Here is a 24,178-nt window from a genome sequence, read left to right on the forward strand (position 1 = left end):
CTTGGATCAAAAGCTTACAAAGAAAGCAGACTGGAAATGATATCTGCGGAGAACAATAAAAATGAGATTAAGGCCTCTTTTTTCTTTTTAAAAGCCTACTGTCCCTGGTCTGCTTGTTTATCCTCCCCTTTCTCAACTGTTTTTCCCGGAGCTTTCTATCACTACTGGCTGCACTAAAGAAAGCAGTTGTTACCTTGGAGGGCTCTTATGCTTGTGGGGTTGTGCTACCTCTTTGTCTTTGGTGCAGGTCAGTCAGTGATCTGCCCTAGCTTTACAGCAGCCCCTCAGCTGTAGGGTTTGATTTTGAAAATTCTTTTGTGAATGTGGGGCTCCTTGTGGTGTATTCTGTTGTGTTTGTCTTCTGGAGACCAGAGTAAGGCCACAACCTTGGAGAGTTCTTCCATGAGGTAGTTACTGTCCCATTCTCAATCTTCTGGGAGAGCTGCTGCTTAGACAGGAAACTAGGACCAAGAAGGTAACTTCGGACAGATACAGATAATGGCCTCTTCTGTGATTTTATTTTTCTCTAATATCTCTGCCATTAGCTGTGGTTGCCATTAAATATAAATTTACTTTTTGCCCAAGAAGTTCTTCTGAGTTTGCTGTTCTACCAAAGGGGAAAAACAGCAGATGAACACTTACCAACAGGTTGTCCTAGACCTCCCTATGACTGAAGTGGTTGATTGTATTTTTTGTTTTTTGTTTTCTCAAGTCTCAAATACTAATCTCCTCTTTTATTAAAATCCTTCAAAGTGCAGTTATTTCTCATGAAGTACATCACAAGTTGCTATATTTCTTATTTTCAAGAATTTTAACTTTCGTTTGTTTTTTACCCTTATTTCTGACTAGCTGACTTAAAGGACTTTTGACTTTTAAAATCTTGGCAGTGCTTCAAGCCCATGGAAATAAAGTATTTAGAATCTGTGTTTTTAGCACTAAGTCTGTATATTGATACCATCTGCATCTTTTCCTAGTAAATGGGGAGCAAGAGAACCGAGTGCAAAAGGGAAATGGATATTTTCAAGTGCCCCCCCACACACCTGTGATCTTTGGTGAAGCTGGAGGCCGAACACTGTTCAGGTATGGCCATGGAGGGCCCAAGGCCCTGACTGAAAAAGCATGCCATTTGCTAAGAAGTATTGATTAAAATAGATGTTGGAAGTTAATTATTAACTTCTAGGATTGTCAGGGATTTGGAAGCTTTTCCCTCTCCATGAGATAGTTAAGAGTCTGATGCTATTAGACAGCCTCCTGAGAGCTGAGCCTCCAGTGTTGTATGAGGTAGATACCTTGTGCGAGGCAGCTTCTCTGATAGTTCTGGCAGGGAACTTTCACTTACTCTCACTTTGCCAGAAGTCCCTTCCCAATGGAAAGCATAAGAGTAAGTAATGTCTCTCAGGCGAGATGGACTGGGCTGCCTCTGGGAGCTGTTGTGCCTGACATTGGCACAACCTGGGGTGCCAAGCAGTCCTTCATGGGGCCCAGTAGGGAAGGGCTGGACTGGCTTCACCTTCAGGTTGCCAGCAAGGCCTTGGTGGAGCCCAGAGGGAGAGGTCACTACAGTCTCCTGTAGGTGCCAGAAGAAAGAGAATGCTGGTGTTGCCTTTAAGCACAGAATTCTCTTCATGGTGATGACCCCTGAGAAATGGGGGTCACCAAAAATAACCTAACCCCCCTTGCGTGCAAAGGCCTGTGCCTATGCACTGTTGTAGTACTGGGCAGGGCCCTTTCTTGAGTGCTTTGCTTAACCACCCAGGTTTCCAGTCATTACCCAAAGACTCAGAGAGGCAGCTATAATGTATGCCTGGCCTTGGAATCTGCAGGCCTGAGTTTTAGGGCCTGCTCTTCCTTTAGCTGGATTAGTCATTCTGCTTGGCTGCACTTACTTCCTCAGCTGTCAAGTGGGGATTATCCTAAATGAAGTCGGTAAGGGTCCCTCCCTCTAACATTTGTTACTGATTGTATCATCTTTGCTTGTTATGTCACTTACTACCTGATGATGTTTAGGCTGCTCTGCCGAGATTCCGGGGGTGAGACTGAGTCCATGCTTCTTAATGAGACGGTGCCACAATGGGTAATTGACATCACTGTGGATGTAAGTGTCCGCCACTCACGCTGTGCCCTTTTATTTTTTCCAAATCGTAAAGGGAATTAAGAACTGGCTTATAATCATCAACTTTGAATAAAAACTAGACTGCCAAACAGGACCCATCTGCTTCCCTGCAGTTCCAAAGTTGCAGAAAAAGTATTGACATTTATTTATATATCTATGTATATCTTTATTTGCTTTTAATTATAATAATATATGCTTATCAAAGAAAATAATGAATAAAGTGAAACTTTCATCCTTTTCTCAATCACTTCTTCTCTTCCACTCACTCCCCATCCTTCTCCCCATTAATAGTTTAACGCATAGCCTTCAGTACTTTTTTCTATGCATACACAAACATGTATTATTTGTGTGCATATACATGTGTATAGTTTATTTTATTTTGCACAAAAGCTCATATTTTACACACTGTTCTGCAACTTTTTTTTTTTTCACTTAAAATATATCTCGGACATCATCTGAACGTACGAATCATTCCTTTTTAATGACTGCATACCATTTCATTGTAGAAATTTACCATAATTTATTTAACCAGTCCCCTATTAATAGACATATAGGTTGTTTCCATTGTTTTCTATTACAAACTTACTGCAGTGAACATCCTTGTACATATATATTTGTGTACTTTTTAGGATAAATTCCTAGAAGTGGAATTGCTGGATCAAAGGATATACACATTTAAAATTTTGATAGTTATTGCCAAATTGCTCTCCACAAGGGTTCTACCAGTTTATACTCTCCAGCAGTGTATGAATACCCATTTCCCCACACCCTCACCAATGCTGGATGCTTTCAATCTCTACTCAAAGATAGGCAAATATTATCTTGTTTTAAATGTGGATTTTTTAATTTCTATTCGTTAGGCTAAGCATCTTTTCATATTGGCCTTTTGTATTTCTTCTGTGAATTGCCTGTTTGTATTCTTTACTCATTTTCCTATCGGGCTGTTTTTCTTTCTGATTTATAGGAGCTCTTTATATTGATTATTATCTGTATTTCTCAATTGAATTTTTACTTTGTTCATGGTGTCTTTCACCACGCAAAAAGTTAATAGGTTTTATATAATCAGATGGATCCTTTATGGCTTCTGAGGATGACATCTCACTTAAGTATTTCCCACTCTAAAATGGCAAAAATATTTTCCTGCAGTACTTTTATAGTAACTTTTTGTGTCTAGATCTTTAATCTGTTAGAATTTATTCTTCTGTTTGGTGTGAGGTAGGTTTTTGACTTTTCCCAAATGGACAACCAATGTGCCAACACAATTTATTGAGTAATCTCTTTTTTCCTACTAATTTGAAATGCTATCTTTATCATATACTAAATTCCTTTATATACACGGGACTGTTTCTGGACTCAATTATGTGCTGTTAACCTACTTTGTATGTTGCTAAAGCCATATGGAAAGGGATTTAATTTCTAGAACCTTCAAAAAATTTGTTTCTGAGCAGAGACATTCAGACAGGATATGACATGGAGACTTGGAGGGGATTAATACCCATAGAAAAGATGACCAGTTATTTTAATCCTTCATCTAAGTATGTGATTTACTTCATGGTAGACATCTAGGTGGTTGGCTGGAGTTTCAACTTATGCTTAAAATCTCAGAACTAACTCTGATTCAGAGGATAAGAAAATGGGAGGAACTGATTGGCCTTTTCAGAAAGTTGATGTTGGGCCTTACAGTATAGAGTGTTTAGCTTTGGTCAAAGGTGAATGCTGTGGGTTTCTAGCAAGACACAATTTTTTGTTTGGGCCTTTAGGTATCATCCCCAGTGTTTCAGTGTAGAATTGGGATTTTGGTTTCTATGGCTTAAAGAATTAAAGTTTGTTTCCCTTTAATACCTTGTACTGTTATTTAAGAAGAGCCATGCTGCAAATCCCATATTGCCACTGACATTACACATAATTTGTCTTTCTGTATCTTTTGTTACAAAACTAAGCATGTAACTATTGTGATAATTTTTTTCTAAGGCTGACTTAGATCATTTGGTAGCTTATATTTCATCGAAAACCACTTTTGATTGTAAAATAACTGTTACTTGTAAATCATGTTTTCCTGTTGACATCATTTTAGTTTATCAACTAATAGGAACTATTTAGCCTTTTTAACTTTTAATATTTCAGAAAAATATGCCCAAATTCAACAAAATTCCTTTCTACCTCCAACCTCATGCATCTTCGGGAGCAAAAACCTTAAAAAAGTAAGTAAATGTAGTGTCAGTGTTCCTTGATCTAATTAATTACCAGAGAGAATTCTTATTCCTTATGATTGCTTTTATAGCAAAAAAGGCAAGTGCTAGATCCAAGGCTGATTTTGTAATATTGAAAGTTTATACAGTTTAACCATTTACCAATATCTACTACAGTAGGCTACAGGTGTTAAGAAATACATGACATGGATTTTGTCTCCTGTCCTAATTCAGTCTAGGACACAATCTGTGCATTGTATCCATACTGCTCTTATGGATACTTGTGGTATGATGAGTTGGGAAAGGAATGAATTTTTGATTGCAACTTTCCAGAAAGGCTTCTTGAAGGATATAGAAGTTGAGCTAGACATGTAACTATGTGTAGAACTTCAAAAGGTAGATATTTCAGGTCCAAGAAATAATTTGATCAGAGATGTGGAAGTGGAAGCATGCATAAAAGATTGGAAATTAAGTAAGGACCCACATAGCTGGAACACAGGATGGAGTGAATATGGGATACTGGGAGGTGTGTTGGGAAAGGCGATTAGAGGTCTCTTCACCACTAGATTTGAATGGCTGTAGAGCATGCAGTGACTAAACACCAGAAAATTTTGAGATGTTAGATACGGCTAAGGGGATACTCAAGGCAGGGAGACCCAAGAGAAGAATTTTAGGAATCTAGAAACAGGATGCTAAATTGTGAGCATTATGTATATTCCAGCAAGTGAAATCAACAAAGCTCTTAAAAAACATTTTGTTACAAAAACATACACAAAAAGAGAATAGGATAATGAACACCCATTGACCCATCAAACAGCTTCAGTAATTATCAATACATGGCTGATGTTACTTCATCTTTACCTGTACCTACTCTCCACCCCCCACTCCCACACTACACTAGACATCACTTCAACCAGAGTTAATGATTGAAGTTAAAGGTAGCTTTTGGGGTTTGAGCCTGTGCTACTTTGATTGACCATTATTATCTAACATCAGAGGTACAGGAGAAATAGGTTTTGGGGTGAGGGAGTTGATGAGTCTCGTTTTGGGCATGTAGAGTTTGATGTGCCTGTGGGACATCCAGCTGAAGAGACCCAGCCAGCTTTTGGGTTTGTGGGTCTGGAGCTCTGGCAGAAGGCTGAGACTCAAAGGCTGACCTGGGAAGTCACCTGCCCACAGGTGCTAATTGAAGGCATGGTGTGTGTGGGGGGCAGGGGTTGGGGGGGCTGGGGGGTGTGGATGGCCCAGGGAGAAATGAGTGCCACAGCATCAGACCCTGGGTATGCACTGGGGACTGCCTTTCTAGGACTTCTGTGAGGAGGAGGGGGCATGCTTCCTGCTTTTCATTGGGTGTTTAGTTGGCTCATGCCCTAGGAAAGTATTTAAGGGAAAGCTATTCTGTCTGTATATATGTTTTAAGAACATGTATTTAGTTTCATTTAGTTGTAGATAATCTGTTTTAGGAGGACACTATAGAAAATCCTTTGGCAATTCTAAAATTGGATTAGGGTAATAACTAAAAACATTGGTTTATGTTTCTATGGTATGTTTTATCTTTAAATAATGCTAACACCAAAGAAAAATAAAAAGGAAGAGGTAATACCTAGTGATTTCCCTGATGTCACAATCTACCCTTACCCTTTACAGAGACAGACTCTCTGCTAGTGACATGCTCCAAGTCCGGAAAGTAATGGAACATGTCTATGAGAAAATCATCAACTTGGATAATGAATCTCAAACCACTAGCTCTTCTAATAATGACAAACCAGGGGAACAGGAAAAAGAAGAAGATATTGCTGTATTGGCAGAGGAGAAAATCGAACTTTTGTGCCAGGACCAGGTAAGTGGATTTGAGGATGACCACAGCCCCATGTTTTCCAGTGATAGTGCTCAGAAACAGTTAATAATGTGGTATGATTATGGTTCCTAAATCTGTTGCCTTTGGGAGACTTTGGCTTTTAGAGACTGAGTAGAGAGCCCTGGGTCTCTCTCACCTCCTGGAGTGGCTTTTTAGCCCATCTGAAAGCTTCCATTAACCCTAGAGGAGGTTTTCAGGAAAGGGACATGGATATTTAAATGTAAATTTGCTGGTGGCTTTTTTTTCTGACAAGAGCTGCTCAGCCTCAGAGGAGAAACACATGGTCTTCTTGATTTGCAGAGCAGCATCTGCTGTGTTAGTTAAGATTTGCAGTGGAGGTAGCTGGCAAAATCATCGAGTTGTTTTAAATCAAGATGCACTTAGGGTGTGTTTTTAGAAGAATGACTGAAAGATGGCCTAGTGTTCTTGGTATAGCCACATTGGATGCAGAATCATTCCATGTGCCCAGATAATCTCATGTCTGTACACCATGGAAGGTGCATAGCCAGAGCAGGCCACTAGGCATGGGAGAGAAGTGAACAAGCTGGTTCATCTGATGGGAGTCTCTGAATTAACAGTGAAGGTGTTAGTTAGTAGTGACTTAAGTGTTTATTTATTTTACTATTCAGGTTTTGGATCCAAATATGGACCTTAGAACCGTGAAACACTTCATATGGAAGAGTGGTGGTGACCTTACCCTCCATTACCGTCAGAAGTCCACGTGAAGGATGGGCAAACGCTCCTGGGTATTTGTTTACTGACCTTCCTTTATGGCCCCAAGAGTAGTCCTAGCAAGCCCACTGAGCCCCAACGGGAGCACGACTTCTAATGGCCGATTTGGTATGGACTGAGATTATCTTTCAGCTGAAATGACTAATCAAGATGTAATATAGAAACCAGTCTCCATGTGTAGATTAAGCTGTCCCCAGGGAGGCAGAGTGCGAGAGCAGAGGAGCCCCCAAGCAGACAATGTCTTGCAAGATGTACAGAGAACTGACGACAGGCCAGTGCAGACTTTGTTTCCTGCTTTCGCTTCAAAGGACCTTATCTTTGTCCGTTAGCACTTGTTAGAGACAACATCAGACGGGCCACATCTGTCACTGTTTCAGCTTCGAACCCACATGCCCTGTAGCTTTTCTAAGATAGTACATTCCATTCATGCAGTACCTATGAAGGCTTTTTCCAAGTTTGTCATATAAAAAATCGTTTTCACCATTTAAAGACAGTTATTTTTAATGGGAATTTGCTGTTGCACAATTCAAGAGCCAGCCCATTTCATAATAAATTATTAATATTGGGCTTGTTTTTAATATTGCATCTCAGATGTGTTCTTGTAGGAAGATCTATTGAAATTCCAGGTGCTGGATCACAGCACTTAAGACTGCTGGGCCACAGTACGGCCAGCCCATGCCCAGCAATGCCGCACACCCACATGAATGCCCCGAGCTGTGTGGCTACCACAGGGAAACGCAGTCACTCCTTTCTGCACTGTGTCGTTTTATTTATGAGCAAAGCCAGGTGAAACCCAGGCTTTTGCTCTGGGTGAGCAGCCTGACGCTTTCGAAACTTAAGACCATGAGAAAATTTTAACTTCATTTAAATGCTACCTAAAATATCTGGTGTCAGAGAGAAGAGATATCATAGTGAATTAATTTGATATTATCATATCCTGGAAGTATATGTGTTTGTTTTTCCAAAGTTTTATATGCAGGTTTTTGTTGTACCTATATCCAGATCTTCTTTTCACTGTTCTTTCTAATAATCTAAAGCTTTCATAGTCATTTGAATCTTGTACAGAATATAACTTATTGGGGATAAACACTTCAACTTTTGGCAGAAAAAATACTTTGGATTCTCCCCAAGGTCATTTGTATTCAGAATAGATCAGTGGTCTATCCGCATAAAGCTGCATAAGACAAGCCTCCTGTATGAAGCCAGAAGCACAAGTGCCTTTAGAGGGCAGTTTATTCCAGTCCAGTTGCCTTCCCAGCTGTGAGCAGCCTGTCCCCATAACAGCAGGGGCTGGGGAAGGTTTCTTCTTTTCTACATTTTCACAGGTTCCGCTGGGGGCAGCTGATGATCCCGAGTCCAAATGTTACTTTTTGAGACATTCTGATCCGCACAACTGCAGAGACAGGGTTCCCTCACTGCTGGTCAGCTTTCTTTGGAAAGTGGACAGGTCAGTGCCTCCTGCGTTTTGTAGAAGTGAGCAAAGACATCGTGGCCACATTTCCAATGAGCTGAAATGCTGAAATGATGTTTTGCCCTTTGGCAGAGAGCAACCTGGCTTTTTTTTTTTTTTTTTTTTTTTTTTTTTTTTAAGTCCTTTCTATGTATCTGTTGGATACAACAGTGCACTTTTGGTGCAATTTTTTAGCAATAGTTGTGAATTAATGACAAAAAAAGAAAAAAAAAATAACTCATTTACCAGCCCTCAGTGTGTTTGCACGAGGAACCCTTGAACTAGAGGAATGGGTTCTGTTGGGTAATTTTGCCCTCTGTGCTGAGTCTCGAGGGGTGGCTGCGCTCCCTTCCTGTAATAGATCTGACCCCCAGCATGGTTCTACTTCTTTTTTCCTTCCAATCAAACCAGTAATGCAATTTCCAGAGAATTTGACAGTCTGTAATGCCAAAAGGATAAAAAGCTGTATTTCACAGTTGTACAGAATAAAGGCTTTAGTTAAAATATTTCAAAGTGTAATACATTTATTTTTCTCACTTGTCACTTTCCTTCATAGCAGATTACAGAGAAAGTAAGAAACCTTCTGGTTTTGTGTTCAACCTGGATATAATTGTCATTGAGAACCATTTTATTCCCAATTTACCAGGGGATCAGGGGGAGTAAAAGCAAAGAACCAGAGCCCTTGGGTGAAGGTGACTTGGGGTCAGACTGCTGGGAGACAGAGTCAGGGAAGCTGGCCCCAGAATGGTCCTACAGTGATTCTGCTCTTCCTGGATTCCTGCAGACAGACCCTGAGCTCCGAGACAGTCCAGGAACCAGACTCCACCATTGGCTTTGGACACACTGCTACACTGTTCTGCAGGCTTATCAGCTGCTCTGGACTTACTTTAAATGCAGTCATGGTGCTTAAAACTTGAGTTGTTTGCTAATTTGGAACCCTCCCTCCAAATACTTGGTCTGTTCCCCAGAGTGTGTGCTGTAAAGCAGGCAGTCCTTGTCTTCCACACCTCAAAGAGCTCTGTGAGTTCCCTGTAAGTGTACAGACAGTACACATCAAGGCATCAGAGTTGGACTTTCAAATGTGCTTGCAGGCTAGAAGACAAGGTTAGAGGCAGCTTTCTTGGTAATTAGCAAGGAGTGTGGGAAGGTGAGGGACCTCAGCCAAGGTAGCACAGAACTGCAGGGGGTGAGAAGCAGTTCCTAGATGGAGCCCACCTCTTCCTGCAGGAATGAGGCAGAGAAGACCCCACCTAGCCTTAGCCTTCAAAAGTTGCAAACCATGGAAAGAACAGAAGGGTCCTTACCGCTCATCTTCTCGTGTAGGCCCCTAATCCCACCTTGAAGTGGGGACTGTGTATGAAAAGATCCAGTCAGGTAGATCTTTGAGACTTTGCTTTGGACAGTGAACTTGGGAGAATTTTCAACTTATTGGGACTGGGATGGATGTCTTATCTGTTTAGAAGAGACGGTTGTATAACATTGAGAGCTGAGTTGTCACCGATCTGTGGCATGTAGGCCCGGAGCAAGAAGAAACATCACGGTCCAGGCATAGCCGGGTCTCTGCTGAAAGTCCTAGAATTTCCAAGCCCCCTCACTGCAGGAGAGTTGGGCAAGTAAGTGCACTGCCTCTCTCCTCTAACCCTGACTGGCATGTGGGCCAGCCTGAGCCAACTGTGGCATGTAGCCTAGTGGTGAGGGCACAAAACAGAGAAGTGCATTGAGTCAGTGATTGGGACTTGGGGTTCCCCAGGGCTTGGGGTATCTCTTCCCGTACAGCCAGGGCTGGCTGCGTTGTGCAGGAAGAATCAAGGCAAGTCTTACTCAGCAATCAGGCAAACGCATTCCACACCAACCCCTTACATCCTTCACCCCATTTTCATACCTGATCACACCTAAACCCTGCTGCCTCTTGGGCAGCCATAGAGACCAGAGCAGGAGGAAGCACTGGACTTGAGGGTACACAGCCAAAAGATGCTTTCCCCCAAGGCCTCCTCTCGCTACCTTCCAAGGCTCCATGCGTCCCCCACATGGTACAGAATCCTTTCCTCTTTTATCCCAGCTCCTGCAAAACGTTTAATCTGGGGTGCTGCTCCCAGCCCTCTACCACCCCAAAAGTACTTGTTTAAGACCCTCAAATGCAAACAAGTGCCGAATTCCCCAAAGCCAAGACCATCAGGCAAAAATAAATGATGGGGTTCGCCTCCTGGAGACCAGAGCAGGGTCTGAGTAGACACAAAAGCCCCAGTCAGCAGAAGCCCTTTCATATCTCTCAGAGTTGCAGCCTAGGAAGCTGAACACACTGGGCTGGGATCAGTCAAGGAGCTGGGTGGCTGTACACCTGGAGTTAGAAGTGGTCTTGGCTGCCTGCCTCCACCTGGGCCTCATGAAATGCCACTGGGGAGCCTTGTCATGGGCCAGGGTGTTCTTCCGGGGCAGAGATCAGAGTCTGGCTGGCCAGCTCCCCAACCTCCACCTCAAAATTTAGGCTCTCAGTGCTTGTCGGGTCCTCCTCAGCCTGAGCTTCGAGTAGCTCAGCAGACAGCCCGTCTTCTGGGGAGACAGCAGAGGTGAGACTGTCAGGAAGAGTCAGCTGAGGCAGGTGGTCCAACTGAGTCTGGGCACCTGGGCTGTCCAGGAAGGAGACCTCAAACTCTGATCCAGACCAGGTGGCCTCACCTGAAACATAGAGCATGGAGCTGAAAAGGCTGCAGAGCCCAGGGCTGGATGCTGGGGCCAGTGTGGTCTGCAGCAGTAATCCCATTGACCCCCACCTCCACCCCAGGCCTTGATGGGGATGGGAGATGTAGGGTACAATGTTTTCAACCCCAAAGCCAACCTCTATCCCAACTGAGAGATTCAGGGCAGGCTTCCCAACAACCCAGGGTTCTTCTCAAGGACTTCAGAAGGTTCCAGCCACTCACCACCCCGCTCATGAGACCCACTGCTGGAGCAGGCATCCTCTGGCCCTGAGGCTGAGACAGCGGTGGAGGTCATCTCTGTGGAAGGGGACCGGCTGGGCCAGACACTGGCATTGCTGCTGTCCAAGAGGGAGATGCCCGACACGTCCAGGAAGCCTGGGGAAGGGGATGCAGTTCTTTGCTGGCACAAAACCCAAACTGCCAAAAGATCCGTACCCTGGGCTCACCCTGCTCCATTCCTGGGGCATGTGAACCTCAGAGAGATTCCCCACTGTTGGTTTTTGAGGAAAGGGGTCTGGGGTTGGACTTCACGGGAGTAGTAAAGTGGCAGTGGGGCCAGGCCCTACTCAGTCCTCACTTTGCTGTGTGTCCTTATGTAGGCTACCTCTCTTCTCTGGACTAGACTCCACCCAAGCACTGGACTGAGTAAATTTTGCAACTCTCTTGGTATATATGAAAATGAGGGGTGAGCAGGCTCCTCAGGCTTTACCACTGCTGCCAAAGTCTAGCCGTGAGCCTGGGGCCCATGGGGAGGCAGCTTCTTCAGTCTCTCTTCCAGGGCCTGCCCAGTACCTGGGTCCATGACTCGCTGCACTGGAGGTGGGGGCTGAAGAGAAGACTCCATGGAATATGGAAGTTCCCCAAGATCTGGAACACTCTGGCTGGGACTCCTGGGCTCAGGGAGCTGTTCCTCCATGGAAGAGTCAGGTGCCTGCAACAGGGCCTAGGGGAGCAGGGGAAAAAGAGGGGACAGGCAGGGAGGGGGCAATCAGGCTTGCACAACCCACTCCCCTGAAGACCAGCCCACCCTCGCCACTGCTCTGTTGGAAGGAAGAAAGCGGCCTTAGTCAGTTGCCCCTTTTACAAGTGAGGTGAAGTCAGGCCAGGGAGGCATGGGCTAGCTTCCTCTGCAGTGTTGACACTGAGAGGGAGCACTCTTCCCATTCCTCTGCGAAGCCCCAGGTGTCTCCCTGGTCCCAACCTGTTCCCTCTGCTGGCCTGGGCTCCCATTAATGACCCGTGAGAAAAGAGTGCCTTCCTTAGATCCAGGCATCCCCTGGCACAGACCCCAGGCTCGCCCAGTGCCCAAAGGTGCTCTCAAGAGACCTCCTCAACAGCCATGAAGTTAGGGCCAGTGCTCCCTTTCGGACTTGGCCAGACAACCATCCCAGCTGAGGCTCTGGAGGTCTAGCTCCTGGCCCAGCCTTACCACAAATGTTCTGTGAGGCAGCAAAAGGCTCTGCTCATCTCTGAGCCTCAGTTTCCCACTCATGAAATAAGGAACCACACTAGTGCCTCAACTCCAGACCCAAGGGGTGGGAAGCCAAAAGTGGGATTCACTGTCTCAAGCAGGGCCCATCTGCTTTCATGGGGTCCCATGGGGGAAGATGGACCTCCCAAGGGCCTCTAGCATCTTCTCTTCCTAGCTGGCAGGCCCCTCTACCCACATGGAGCTGCCCCTCCCCTCAGCAGTCAGGTGCTCCCCACATACCTCCATGTAGTCACCCTGGCTGGAGACTGTCTCTGGGCCAAGAGAAGCCAGAGAGTCTTGGGGGATGGGTCCAGGTGGCAAGGCACCAGCTGGCTTCTTATGGTGGCTGGAAGGCTGGGTTGGGATCCGGTGCAGATATCCATAGCCGATACCACACCCCAGACTGCCGAAGGCCAGAAACACTCAGTCCAGGGGATTGTCCACAGTCCTCCCTACCTCTGCACCTCCACCCACTATCAGCAGCAAGAGGGCTGAAAGGGCACCTCCTGGACCAACGGTCAGCCTCAGGATCCCTGGGTCCAGAGCCCGGCCCTCCACCCCCACCAGGAGACTCTGGGAGTCCATGCCTAGTGGTCGGGCCCAACCCACCTAGCCTTGCAGCACTCTGACCCCAGGAAGTACCTGCCCTCTCCACCCCAGGCTGCGTTGGGAGTTACGGTCACCTCCCGGCAGGAATCGGACTCTGAATTATAAACCATCAGCTTCAGGGGCCTTCCCTCGTGGGACTCGATGAGTGTGAAGAAGTCTTCTGACTATGAGAAACACAGAACCTGAGCCCTGCTCCCAGCAATGGTATTGGAATCCCCTACAAAACAAGACAGTACTTCTCATGGACAGCATCATCTCTCCACACCCAGTCCCATGGGCCTGTGGAGGGGCAAGCCATGCATTCCTCACCTCTTGGAGGATCTGGTCTGAGCCAACCACATAGTCTGTGTAGGGGCAGAGGCCAGCAAGGGAGGCAGGCGAAGAAGGTTCCACATCCTGGAGGAAGAATCACACGCTATTGGCCTGGCCACTGGGAAGGGGGTATGGGAAAGGGGCTGCCTCTCCCAGCCGTGAATGAGTAGGGCAACTGTCTTCCATCTACAAGCCAGGGCCTCAAGACCGGATTCACACTGCACCTTCCAATTTCCCGGCCTGCCCTGCTGTGCACAGCCTTTCCAGCAGAGGGCAGCACCACTGCATGGTTCAGCACACTGAGCTCTGGATTCTGACTCCATGGGTTCAACTCCTGGCTCCACTAACTCCTGGCCAGCTGTGTCATTGTGGACAAATTACTTAACATCTCTCAGCCTCTGTTTCCCCGTAATTAAAAGTGAGATACGCTGTCTCTCCTTTTAGCATTGCTGAGAAGATTAAAGACTTAACTGCAGTGCTGTTACAGCCTCAGGCCTGTGGCTGAAGGCCCCTGAGCAGAGGCTGGAGGTGAGGACTGGGTACTCTTTTTCCCATGGAAAGACTTCTTGGAAAGCACTACCTCTCCCAATCTCCCAGTCTTCCTGGGAAATGCAAAGGAATTTATACCATCACCCCATTTCACTTATGGACAAATTGAGGTGGATTGAAAAGGTTAAGAAACTTGGCCAAGCTCCTCCCAGAAATGAGCTTAGAGGAAGCTCACAATCAATAGAAGAGGCTGGAAATGAAACTGGCCAATTTCCAGCTCAGAGCATTCCACCCCCACCCCCCATCCACTGAACTTGCGAGAACTTGTGCACCGTCTATGAGGGTATGTGTCACATGTGCACGTGTCTATGAACAGATAGAACAGCAACATCCACAGCGACTCAGTCACTGAGGTTCAGTAAGGGACTGATTAACCATATAATACATTGTACCAGAAAAAACTATATATATATTAAGGCTAATAATAGCAGCATTCTGGGTGTCTTTGTACCAGGCAGACAAGCACTGTACCAGCAGAAGGTATCCCACCTCTCAAAATAAGAAACCAACCTATAAAGAGAATAAGAAACATGTCCAAAAGCACATGGCTAATGAGGCAGGGAGCACCATTCCAGTACTGATGAGCTGCTCTCTCCAGATCACTGGAATGAGTGAAACCAGACCTTGTCCTCATGGAGTTGTCTAATAAGCTCCACCCCTCTCTACAGCCCTGGACACGCCCCCTCACGCTCTCAGTCCCGCCCTGCGCACGTCTGCCCTCAACAGCCCGGTCCCACCCCGGCACCCACCCCGGCACCCACCCCGCCCCACACTCACCAGCACATGCCACACGTGCTCGCTGGCCCTGCGGAAGCTGCAGAAGCGCACGCTGGCGCCCAGCAGGCCCTGGCCGCCCCACATGTTGCTAGGCACCACCTCCACCTCTCGCACCTTCATGGTCTTCATATTGAACACCTCCAGCTTCACGGGCTTCTCCACGTTGGCCTTCAGCAGCGCCTTCAGTACGTCGTTCTCCTTATTCTGCAGGAGCAGCAGGGCTGATTCCCAAGCTTCCACCCCTCATGCCCTGGGCAGGCCCCTGAGATGGGCAAGGGCCTCGGCGGCCAGCAGCCCCAGCAGGGCCTGGTGCAGGGATGGCACAAGGCAGTGGCTGGGCCTGTAGCCACCAGGAACCCCTGCCTCCCACCATACCCAAGCACTGCCAAACCTTCCTCCCACGGACCCCCCAAAAAGCACAACAAAAGCAAGCAAAAAGCCTCCGGGATCCAGAGCACTCCCAGTGCTGCCCGAGTCTGCGCTGCCTGTTGGCTAGAGCCTCACAGCACTCTGCCCCAGGAGGCAGCCCCCCTAGGCTTTGAGCCCACCCTCCAAAAGTCCACAGAGCCCTGATCAGCCTCTCAGTACAGACCTGGAAGAAGGAGAAATAGGGCTGGGCCTCCCTCCAGAAGAAAAGGGGGGCAGAAACAGGGCTGTGGCTTGCCGTGGAACAGAGGGACACATACACACACACACACAAACAAAGCAGGAGTAGGACAGGGAGCCTCACCAGTCTCGAGTGCCCGATGGTGATGATGAAGTCAAAGTAGGGTTCCAGGCCCGCCTGCTGGGCTGGGGAGTTTTCCTGCACCTGTCCCATGGCAGAGGCCACAGTCACTGCACCAACACCATGACACTCCAAGAAGTTCCCAGCTCTCAATTTCAGAAACCATCACCACTCCCCTGGTATGAACCATTCTGGGCAGGCCACACGTGGGCATTATCAAGGTTCACTCCAACCCCCTCTTGCTGCCTTCCTGTGTACATATTTTTCCCCTTCCCAATCATGATCCACCGATGCTTCCAGAGGTGCCTGATGGGAAAGCCCAGGGCAGCCCCTAGTACGGCAGACAGCGTGGCACAGGCCTGTGAGGTTGCTGTCCCCAGAGGGCTGGGCTGGGCCAGCTGGAAAGCAAAAAAGGTTCACCAGAAAGGTTTAGACGTGTACAGGAAGGGAGGGCCCCAGGATAGACGGAACCAGACACAAGGAGTGGGAAGGCAGCCTGTGCCTGGATCCCAGAGAGCCCAGACCCTGGGGTAAAGACTCAGTCCAGCAGGCAATAGGAGCTACTGAGGGCCAAGGACAGCAGATCCCAGGAGCAGGAATGAGCCCAGCCAGGGATTCCAGTGAGCAGTGCCAAATCCCTGCAGCCTGCGTGTGGGATGAGGAGCAAGGAACATCCCCAGTGCCTTCACCACCACCACCATCACCCCCAGCCTCAGGATTGGGCTCCAGTCCCCAGGACATCTCCTCCAGGAAGCATTCCCAGCCTGAGCATGCTCCCTGCCCTTCCCTGAACTAATGAGTTCTCTGCTAGCTCCAAAGCACAACAAGGCCTCTACGGGCAGTTGTAGAAATCCATCCAAAAGGCACCATCAATAGAAACAGAGAGGCCTTTATCCCAAGGTCCTGGACCTGAAGGTGGGTCCCACACCCTCAGGCCTTTGCTTGTGGGTGCTTGATGCTTTATTGATCAGGCATCAGCCAGGTCCCAGCCCAGAGGGCACCGGGTTCACGGGGGGCCCCTGGATGCACTCCTCTCTGGTCTCAAGTTCTTGATGCTTCCTGGAGGGGGTAGGGGTAGGGGGTGGGAGGGGGCTGCTGAGCCTTAAGGAGTAGTTCAGTGCCTTTGGATCAAGGCCAATTTTTCCCTGGAATTGAGACTTCCTCCTGGTAGCATCAGCAGTTGAGCCTCTGCTTGCCACCTCCAGAAGCTGCCTAGGCTTCCAATGCAAGCAAGTGAGCCCAGCAACCAACTCCAGTCCTCCGAGACCTGGCCCAGAGGGCAGGCTGCTCTGAGACCCCAGTGCAGGGGAGCCCTGAGCCTTCCCCCCTATCCCTGCAGGGGAAAGCTGAGGTGGGGTCTTTTGAAAACCATAGGGCAGTTCACTAGCTCACACGGGCTGGCTTGGGGTGGGGGGGAGGGTGCTCTTCCCTGCTCCAGGCCACTTCCAGGCAACCCTCTCCTCCCTCGGGTAAGGCCCCAGCTCCTGAAGCCCAGGCCGCCAGGCTGCCTGCCCTCTCCCCGCCTCGGCATTGTGTGCCAAGGGCCCTCCCTAACTGAGCTCCAGAGGCTCAGGTTCCCAGGCTTGATCCTCTGCCAGCCCACCCAGTACCTCTACCCCACATTTCCTGTGGCCTTGTCCTCTGCCTCAGCGTACTCCACTTCCCACGCCCTGGGCCAAGGCATCACCCACTATGGCTGCACAGCTGAAATAATCCCTTCCGCTGCCCACCCCACCCCCCTCCCAGCACTCCCATCACACCCAACCCTGCAGCCCCACAACGGTGCTGCTTTCATAACACTCCTGCCCTGTTTTCCCCAGCAGGGCACTTAATGTAATTAATAGCAACAACAGCAGCTAACACAGTGAGAGCCGGTTGAGTACCAGGGGACCAGAACCATACCACCTGCTTTACCTAGCATTTAACCCTTTTGTTAGCCCCAATTTAGAGAGGAGAATTGGCTTTCAGTATTTCAGTAATCTGACCCCAGAAAATGCAACCCGGAGCCCTGCTCCTAACTGTCCTGTAACAGCCGTATCCTTGTGACTCCTCTACCACTCCAGCTCGCTGAGGGCAGGGACACCCCACTGTGCCTAGCCCAGAGTGGGAACTCCAATATTTATAGAATGAAGCATGCTGGTTCTTCAAAATTTCTTTAACATAAGTAGGTCATGTCACTCCCCCACTTAAAACCTCCTGGTGACTGCAATCTCAGAATAAAATCCAAAATCCTGCAAGGATTCTGCTACTCTCCTCTGCACATGGGTCACACCATCTGTGCCAGTTTAGATGTATTATGTACCCCCAAACGCCATGTTATTTGATGCAATCTTGTGGGGGCAAATGTATTAGCAGTGTTGATAAGATTGGATTTCTTTGAGTGTTTCCATGGAGATGTGGCTCAATCAACTCTGAGGGAAAGTTTGGATAATTTCTATGGAGGTGTTACCCCACCCAGTCAGGGTGGGTGTTAATTGGATCATTCGAGTACTTTAAAAAGAGCCACACAGGCCCAGAGGCAGAGCAGCTGTGAGTGACAGTCTGGAGAGCAACTGAGAGAGGCATTTTGAAGACGGCCATTGAAAGCAGACTTTTGCTCCCGAGAAGCTAAAAGAGGACAAATGCCCCGAGAGAAACATTTTGAAGAACGCACAGGAACTGAGAGAGGAGCTAGAACACAGCATGGGATCAGCAGATGCCAGCCATGTGCCTTCACAGCTTACAGAGGTTTTCTGGGACGCCATTGGCCTTCCTTTGATGAAGGTACCTGATTGCTGATGCCTTACCTTGGATGCTTTATGGCCTTAAGACCGTAACTGTGTAACCAAATAAACCCCCTTTATAAAAGCCAATCCATCTCTGGTGTTTTGCTTAACAGCAGCATTAGCAAACTGGAACACCATCCAAGCGCACCAGCTTCACTTCCTTGCTTTTCCTCAAACATCTCAGGGCCTCAGCACTTGTGGGTTCCTCTGCCAGGAACACTCTTCCCCCAATATCTGTATTCTCTGCTCCTTCCTTCCAAGGGGTCCCTCTGAATGTTACTTAATCAGAGGCCTTTCCTGACACTCTATCCAAAACAGCACACACTTGTCACTATCACCTTAACCCTGCTTTATTTTTCTTCCTAGCAATCATCAACACCTACCATGTATTTATATTTCTTGTCTGTCTCCCTTCTCTCTCTGCTGGCATCCAAATGCAAATTCCATGAGAATAGGGGTGATGCCTGTTCTGTTCGCTGCTCTGTCTCTGGTGTCTTAAATTCTGCCTACCACAGAACACATGCTCCAAAAGAGTTTTATTTTTATCAATGACATCTTCCAATTCCTTGACCAGTCCCTCCCCAGCAGGCCCTGCCTGTCTTCACTTCACCGTCACCTTACCCACCCTCCTCTCGATATCCTCAATTCTGTTGCCTTCCATCAGGAAGAATCTTCTGGCCAGATGCATACCACTGACCACCTTTTCTTCTAGTGCCTCACTATGAAGTTCACTGGAGAAAGCTCATCACCAGGCACAAATTCCATCAACTCCGGGTCCTCAAAGCCAGCCTGACTTTCTTTTCCAAAGCCCCTTCTTTGGTCCTCCCACTGGTAACAGCTTTTGTGCCGGTTTGAATGTATTATGTCTCCCAGAAAAAGCCATATTCTTTGATGTTATCTTGTGGGGCAGACATATTAGTGGGGATTAAGTTGGAACGTTTGGATTAGGTTGTTTGCATGGAAATGAGCCCCACCCAACTGTAGGTGATAACTCTGATGAGATATTCCCATGGAGGCATGGCCCCGCCCATTCAGGGTGGGCCTTGATCAGTGGAGCCATATAAATGAGCTGACAAACAGAAGGAACTCAGTGCAGCTGAGAGTGACATCTTGAAGAGGGGCTACAGCCAAGAGGAACACTTTGAAGAAAGCACAGGAGCTGCAGATGAGAGACAGTTTGAAGACAGCCATTGAAAGCAGACTCTTGCTCCGGAGAAGCTAAGAGAGGACAGATACCCCAAGTACAACTAAGAGTGACATTTTTGAGGAACTGCAGCCTAGAGGGGAATGTCCTGGGAGAAAGCCATTTTGAAACCACTACTTTGGAGCAGACGCCAGCCAGGTGCCTTCCCAGCTAACAGAGGTTTTCCGGACACCATTGGCCATCCTCCAGTGATGGTACCTGATTGCTGATGTGTTACCTTGGACACTTTATGGCCTTAAGATGTAACTGTGTAACCAAATAAACTCCCTTTTATAAAAGCCAATCCATCTCTGGTGTTTTTTTTTTTTTTTTTTTTTTTTTTTTTTTTAAATTCAGTTTTATTGAAATACATTCACACATCATACAATCATCCATGATATGCAATCCACTGTCCACAGTATGATAACATAGTTATGCGTTCATCACCACAATCTATCTCTGAACATTTTCCTTACATCAGAAAGAACCAGAACAAGAATAAAAAATAAAAGTGAAAAAAAAAACCATCTCTGGTGTTTTGCATTCCGGCAGCATTAGCAAACTAGAACAGATTTTGGTACCAGAGAAGTGGGGTGCTTTTGCTGCTGAGTTTGCAAATACCAAACATGTTGGAATGGCTTTTTAAATGGATAAGGGGAAGATTCTGGAAGAATTCTGAGGAGCTTGATAGCAAAGGCCTAGACTGCTTTGAAGAGCCTGTTTGTGGAAATATGGACTCTAAAGATACGTCTGATGAGGCCTTGAGCAGAAATAATGAATATGTCATTGCCAACTGGAAGAAAAGTGATCCTTGTTTTAAAGAGGCAGAGAATTTGGCAAAATTGAGTCCTAGTGTCGGATGGAAGGCAGAAGTTGAAAATGACAAGCTGGGATACTTGGCTGATGAAATTTCAAAACTAAAAGTTGTGGATATAGCATGGCTTCTCTTTGCAGCTTATAGAAAAATGTGAGCAGAGAGAGATAAACTTAGAACTGAACTCTTGGGTTCAAAGAAACCAGAAGCTGAAAATTACGGGCTTCCAGGGGGTGGAATCCCAGAAGCTACAGTCCAACATGAGGATTTAACCAAACATGGAACCCAACTGCCATTTCAGTACAAGCCAAGATTGGAGATGGAATTATCCAGAAAGGATATGTGGAAAGTCCTATTGTCTGATGGCTTTGACCCCTGCATGCTTCATGCGAAGTCAACAGAATTTTTACAAGATCTTTATAGACGGAGCCACTGCCGGTCTGGACTAGAGGGGACAGACAAGGAACAAACTGAAGGAAAAATTTCTTCAAAGACAGAGCCATGGAGGTTCAGGTCTGGAGTCAAGAGGCCTTGGGCTGGGAGAGCAGAGTGGCCCACATGCATGGAAAGGGTGAGTTTGCCCTGGAGGTCGAGGGCGGGCCTTCTGCCTCGATGCTCAGGAAATGTCCTGCCACCACAAGCCCCAAAGAGGGTGGAGCACATTCCCAGGGAATTGGGGAGAGCCTGGCTGCCACCACAGTGTTCTGAAGGGTTTGAGCGTGTGCCCCGGAGATGGAAGGGAATCCAGGTGCTGCCCCGATGTTTGAGGAGGGTGGGGCCAAGAAGGTGGTCTCCCCTAAGTGTGGATATGTTGGAGCACTCACCCAAGCGTATGGAGAGGAAAGGGCTGCTGCAAAGGCCCTTAGGAAGGGTTAGACTCCTGCTCTCTCAAGCCCCAAGGACCCAACGTCATTCTGTAAATGACTCTCAGACTTTGAAATCTAATGGAGTTTTCTCTCCAGGTTTTAGGAACTGTTTTGGTCCCTTAAACCCTGCTTTCCTTTCAGTTTCTCCTTATGGCAGTGGGAATGTTTATCCTATGAATGTCCCTCCTTTGTATATTGGAAGCACATAACTTGTTCTAACTTTACAGGTCCATAGTCAGAGGGGAATTTTGCTTTGGGACAGATGATGCTTGTAACTGATTTTGATGGGATCTCGTACTTACCTATTGTTACTGAAATGATTTAAGTTTTGTGATATTGTGATGGGATGAATGTATTTTGTATTTGGAACGAATATGTTTTTCTGGGGTCCAGGGGGTGGAATGTGCCGGTTTGAATGTATTATGTCCCCCAGAAAAAGCCATATTCTTTGATGTTATCTTGTGGGCCAGACATATTAGTGGGGATTAAGTTGGAACGTTTGGATTAGGTTGTTTGCATGGAAATGAGCCCCACCCAACTGTAGGTGATAACTCTGATGAGTTAATTTCCATGGAGGCGTGGCCCCACCATTCAGGGTGGGCCTTGATCAGTAGAGCCATATAAATGAGCTGACAAACAGAAGGAACTCAATGCAGCTGAGAGTGACATCTTGAAGAGGGGCTACAGTCAAGAGGGACACTTTGAAGAAAGCACAGGAGCTGCAGATGAGAGACAGTTTGAAGACAGCCATTGAAAGCAGACTCTTGCTCCAGAGAAGCTAAGAGAGGACGAATACCCCAAGTACAACTAAGAGTGACATTTTTGAGGAACTGCAGCCTAGAGGGGAATGTCCTGGGAGAAAGCCATTTTGAAACCAGTACTTTGGAGCAGACACCAGCCAGGTGCCTTCCCAGCTAACAGAGGTTTAACGGACACCATTGGCCATCCTCCAGTGAAGGTACCTGATTGCCTGATGTGTTACCTTGGACACTTTTTGGCCTTAAGATGTAACTGTGTAACCAAATAAACCCCCTTTTATAAAAGCCAATCTGTCTCTGGTGTTTTGCATTCCGGCAGCATTAGCAAACTAGAACAGCTTCCTTTCACAAGGGACACTCAACAGCCAACCACCAAACTGACAGCTTGCCCGCCTACACTCATCTCTGCATCCATCCCCATTTCACAAGGGAAAAGGGAGTCCCTACCAGCTTTATTGCTTCCTTCAGGGGTCAGAGACCCTCCTACCCTCCTCACTTATGTTACAGTCGCTCCCTCTCAGCAGGTACAAATCTCATCGCCAAATCTCCTTCTTGCTGCAGGCTCTCTCCTCACCTTCACAGTCAGATTCCAGGGACCCCACTGAGTCTCCACTTCCCTGAAGACTGCTTGTCCAAACCTCCTTGTAGCCACACAGAAAGGACATTCTCAGCCCTGACCTCACCAGATCTCTCCCTGATGTTCCAGCCTGGGGACCCTCCCCCTGCTGCAAATGCTTTCGTCTTGGCTTCAGTGGCATTCTCCCAGATCTCCTGCACCCCCTTCCTGTGGCTAGATGGCACTAGGCCTCCACACTCCGCGAAGGTAGGGATGCGAGCTGTCCAGCTCCCCTGCGGTTGGAGTCCATTTCGAGGCCCCCATTCCTGGACTGTAAACTCTGAGGACTGGGACCATGGTGTCCTCGACTTTCCTGGCTCTTTCCCCAGGCCCAGCACGGAGCGCGGCACACAGCGGGCGATCATATATGTGCCCAAAGTGTGCACAAATGCGCCCCGAAAAGGGGCCATTCCCGGGCGGCCCGACCAAGAAACGCTCCCGCTTCCTGCACAGCTGGCACTTGGGACAGGCCCCGCAGACGGGTGGGGGCCAGGAGTCCTGCGGAGCTGCCTCCCCCAGGCGGCTCCCTCCCGGAAGGGGGCACCACCCTGTCCCCGGGCGGCCGCACTCGGCCGGGACTCCGCCGCTGCCGCCTGCCGGCTCGCGATCAGACGTCCGGGAGTGTCGGTGCCGGTGCCCCGCCAAGGTCACCGGCGCAGCGGGGGCGACTCACCCCATGCAGATGGAAGCCCTCGGCGCCGCCCGCGGGCCGATCGGCGCTGGCACCCAGGCCCATGGCAAGCGGCTCGGCTCCCGCGCCCTTGTGCTGTACCGCGGCGCAAACCAGGCAGGCAGACCTGCGCGAACGGTGGCGACTTCTCTCTCGGCGTTCGATTACCAATGCCTTGTCACGTTGGAAACCTTTTTACTCCCACCCCTGACGCTGACGCTCTTAGCAACCGGCCGGCGGCTCCATTTCCAAGGACGCGCGCGTCTCTAACTTCCGTCCTCGAGAGGCGTGTCCAGGACCTGGACTCGGGAATCCAGCTCCGCGCGGCCTGACGAGACCCGGACTCGGAGCCGCGGTCGGCCGGGGATGAGCAACAATGACTCCTCTCTTATGGTGCGTGGCCCGGGAGCTGCCTGCCGCTCCCTCTGGGCACTTCGTCCCTAGTCCCGGGACCCCTCTCCCTGCATCTCTGTTGCCATCCCTCTGGCTGCTTCTGCTCTCCCCTTTGCCCGCCCTTCTCTCTCCTCGGCGATCCTGGCACCTTCTCGCCTCACTGTCCCTGGCGAATGCATCCGCTCTGGTTCTCTCTGTACACCCTGAGCCCCAAATCAGCACCTCTCACCCAGTCCTCTCCCCTGAGCTCCCCCAGCGCCTCCAAAACCCATTTACATCATCTCGTCATTACCCCTCTCCCCACCGACTAACTCCCCCCTCCCTGCCCCCGGTCGCCTGCGCCTCATCGGAATCTCCTTCCTCAGTAGATGGCACCACCATTTGATCCCCAGCCTGAACACCTATCTCTTCCCCATACCCACCTCCCAATCCTACCCATCAACGAGAAAATAGCTTCTAAATGTCTCCTGAGTTCACCCACTCGTTTTTATCTCCTAGCTCAGGACACAACCATCTCTCACCTGGGCACCTGCAAAAGCCTCTCTTCCAGCTGGTTTCTCTACTTCAGCTCTGTTCACCAGTAGTCCCCACCACCACCCACACACCCCTCCCCATTCACACACCCCT

General features: G+C 48.3%; 3 protein-coding genes across 10 annotated transcripts in view; 2 read left to right on the top strand and 1 right to left on the bottom strand.

Annotated features, from left to right (window-relative positions):
- WDR48 (WD repeat domain 48) overlaps positions 1-8,855 on the top strand; it is a 50,275-nt gene extending 41,420 nt beyond the window's left edge. For all 3 annotated transcript variants that reach the window (XM_037847499.1, XM_037847503.1, XM_037847505.1), the window contains 5 exons: positions 975-1,080; positions 2,008-2,095; positions 4,238-4,314; positions 5,950-6,142; positions 6,790-8,855. In XM_037847499.1, the coding sequence (XP_037703427.1) occupies positions 975-1,080; positions 2,008-2,095; positions 4,238-4,314; positions 5,950-6,142; positions 6,790-6,885 (560 nt within the window). In that variant the 3' untranslated portion in view covers positions 6,886-8,855. The remainder of the gene's footprint in view (positions 1-974; positions 1,081-2,007; positions 2,096-4,237; positions 4,315-5,949; positions 6,143-6,789) is intronic.
- GORASP1 (golgi reassembly stacking protein 1) lies at positions 8,773-23,305 on the bottom strand. 2 transcript variants are annotated; one of them, XM_037847520.1, is made up of 9 exons: positions 23,162-23,305; positions 15,490-15,570; positions 14,760-14,963; positions 13,431-13,517; positions 13,155-13,285; positions 12,753-12,915; positions 11,834-11,984; positions 11,264-11,416; positions 8,773-11,018 (listed from the first exon to the last, which is right to left on the bottom strand). In XM_037847520.1, exons 1-9 carry the CDS (start codon positions 23,222-23,224, stop codon positions 10,750-10,752), a joined length of 1,302 nt encoding a protein of 433 aa, XP_037703448.1. In that variant the 5' UTR covers positions 23,225-23,305; the 3' UTR covers positions 8,773-10,749. The 2 variants fall into 2 exon arrangements, with proteins under 2 accessions (XP_037703448.1, XP_037703449.1); XM_037847521.1 differs by lacking the exon at positions 23,162-23,305 and having other exon boundaries at positions 14,760-15,065; positions 15,490-15,559.
- TTC21A (tetratricopeptide repeat domain 21A) overlaps positions 23,079-24,178 on the top strand; it is a 32,592-nt gene continuing 31,492 nt past the window's right edge. For 2 of the 5 annotated variants that reach the window (XR_005218492.1, XR_005218493.1), the window contains exon 1: positions 23,079-23,551. Coding sequence is in view for 2 of the 5 variants with exons in the window: in XM_037847490.1 (XP_037703418.1) it covers positions 23,525-23,551 (27 nt within the window). In the remaining 3 variants the exon portion in view is untranslated. The remainder of the gene's footprint in view (positions 23,552-24,178) is intronic. The other 3 variants (XM_037847490.1, XR_005218491.1, XM_037847487.1) reach the window with 3 other exon arrangements.

Source organism: Choloepus didactylus, chromosome 1 (assembly GCF_015220235.1).
Source record: "Choloepus didactylus isolate mChoDid1 chromosome 1, mChoDid1.pri, whole genome shotgun sequence".
Classification (NCBI taxonomy): domain Eukaryota; kingdom Metazoa; phylum Chordata; class Mammalia; order Pilosa; family Megalonychidae; genus Choloepus; species Choloepus didactylus.

Bases quoted from the DNA above. Each gene is read 5' to 3' on its own strand.
- GORASP1 (XM_037847520.1), bottom strand. From the start codon at position 23,224: ATGGGCCTGGGTGCCAGCGCCGATCGGCCCGCGGGCGGCGCCGAGGGC. The intron at 13,286-13,430 runs GTGAGGAATGCA...TGTTTCTCATAG, and splicing joins CAGACCAGATCCTCCAAGAG to TCAGAAGACTTCTTCACACT. The intron at 12,916-13,154 runs GTACTTCCTGGG...GGCCTTCGGCAG, and splicing joins GCCTGGGGTGGAGAGGGCAG to TCTGGGGTGTGGTATCGGCT.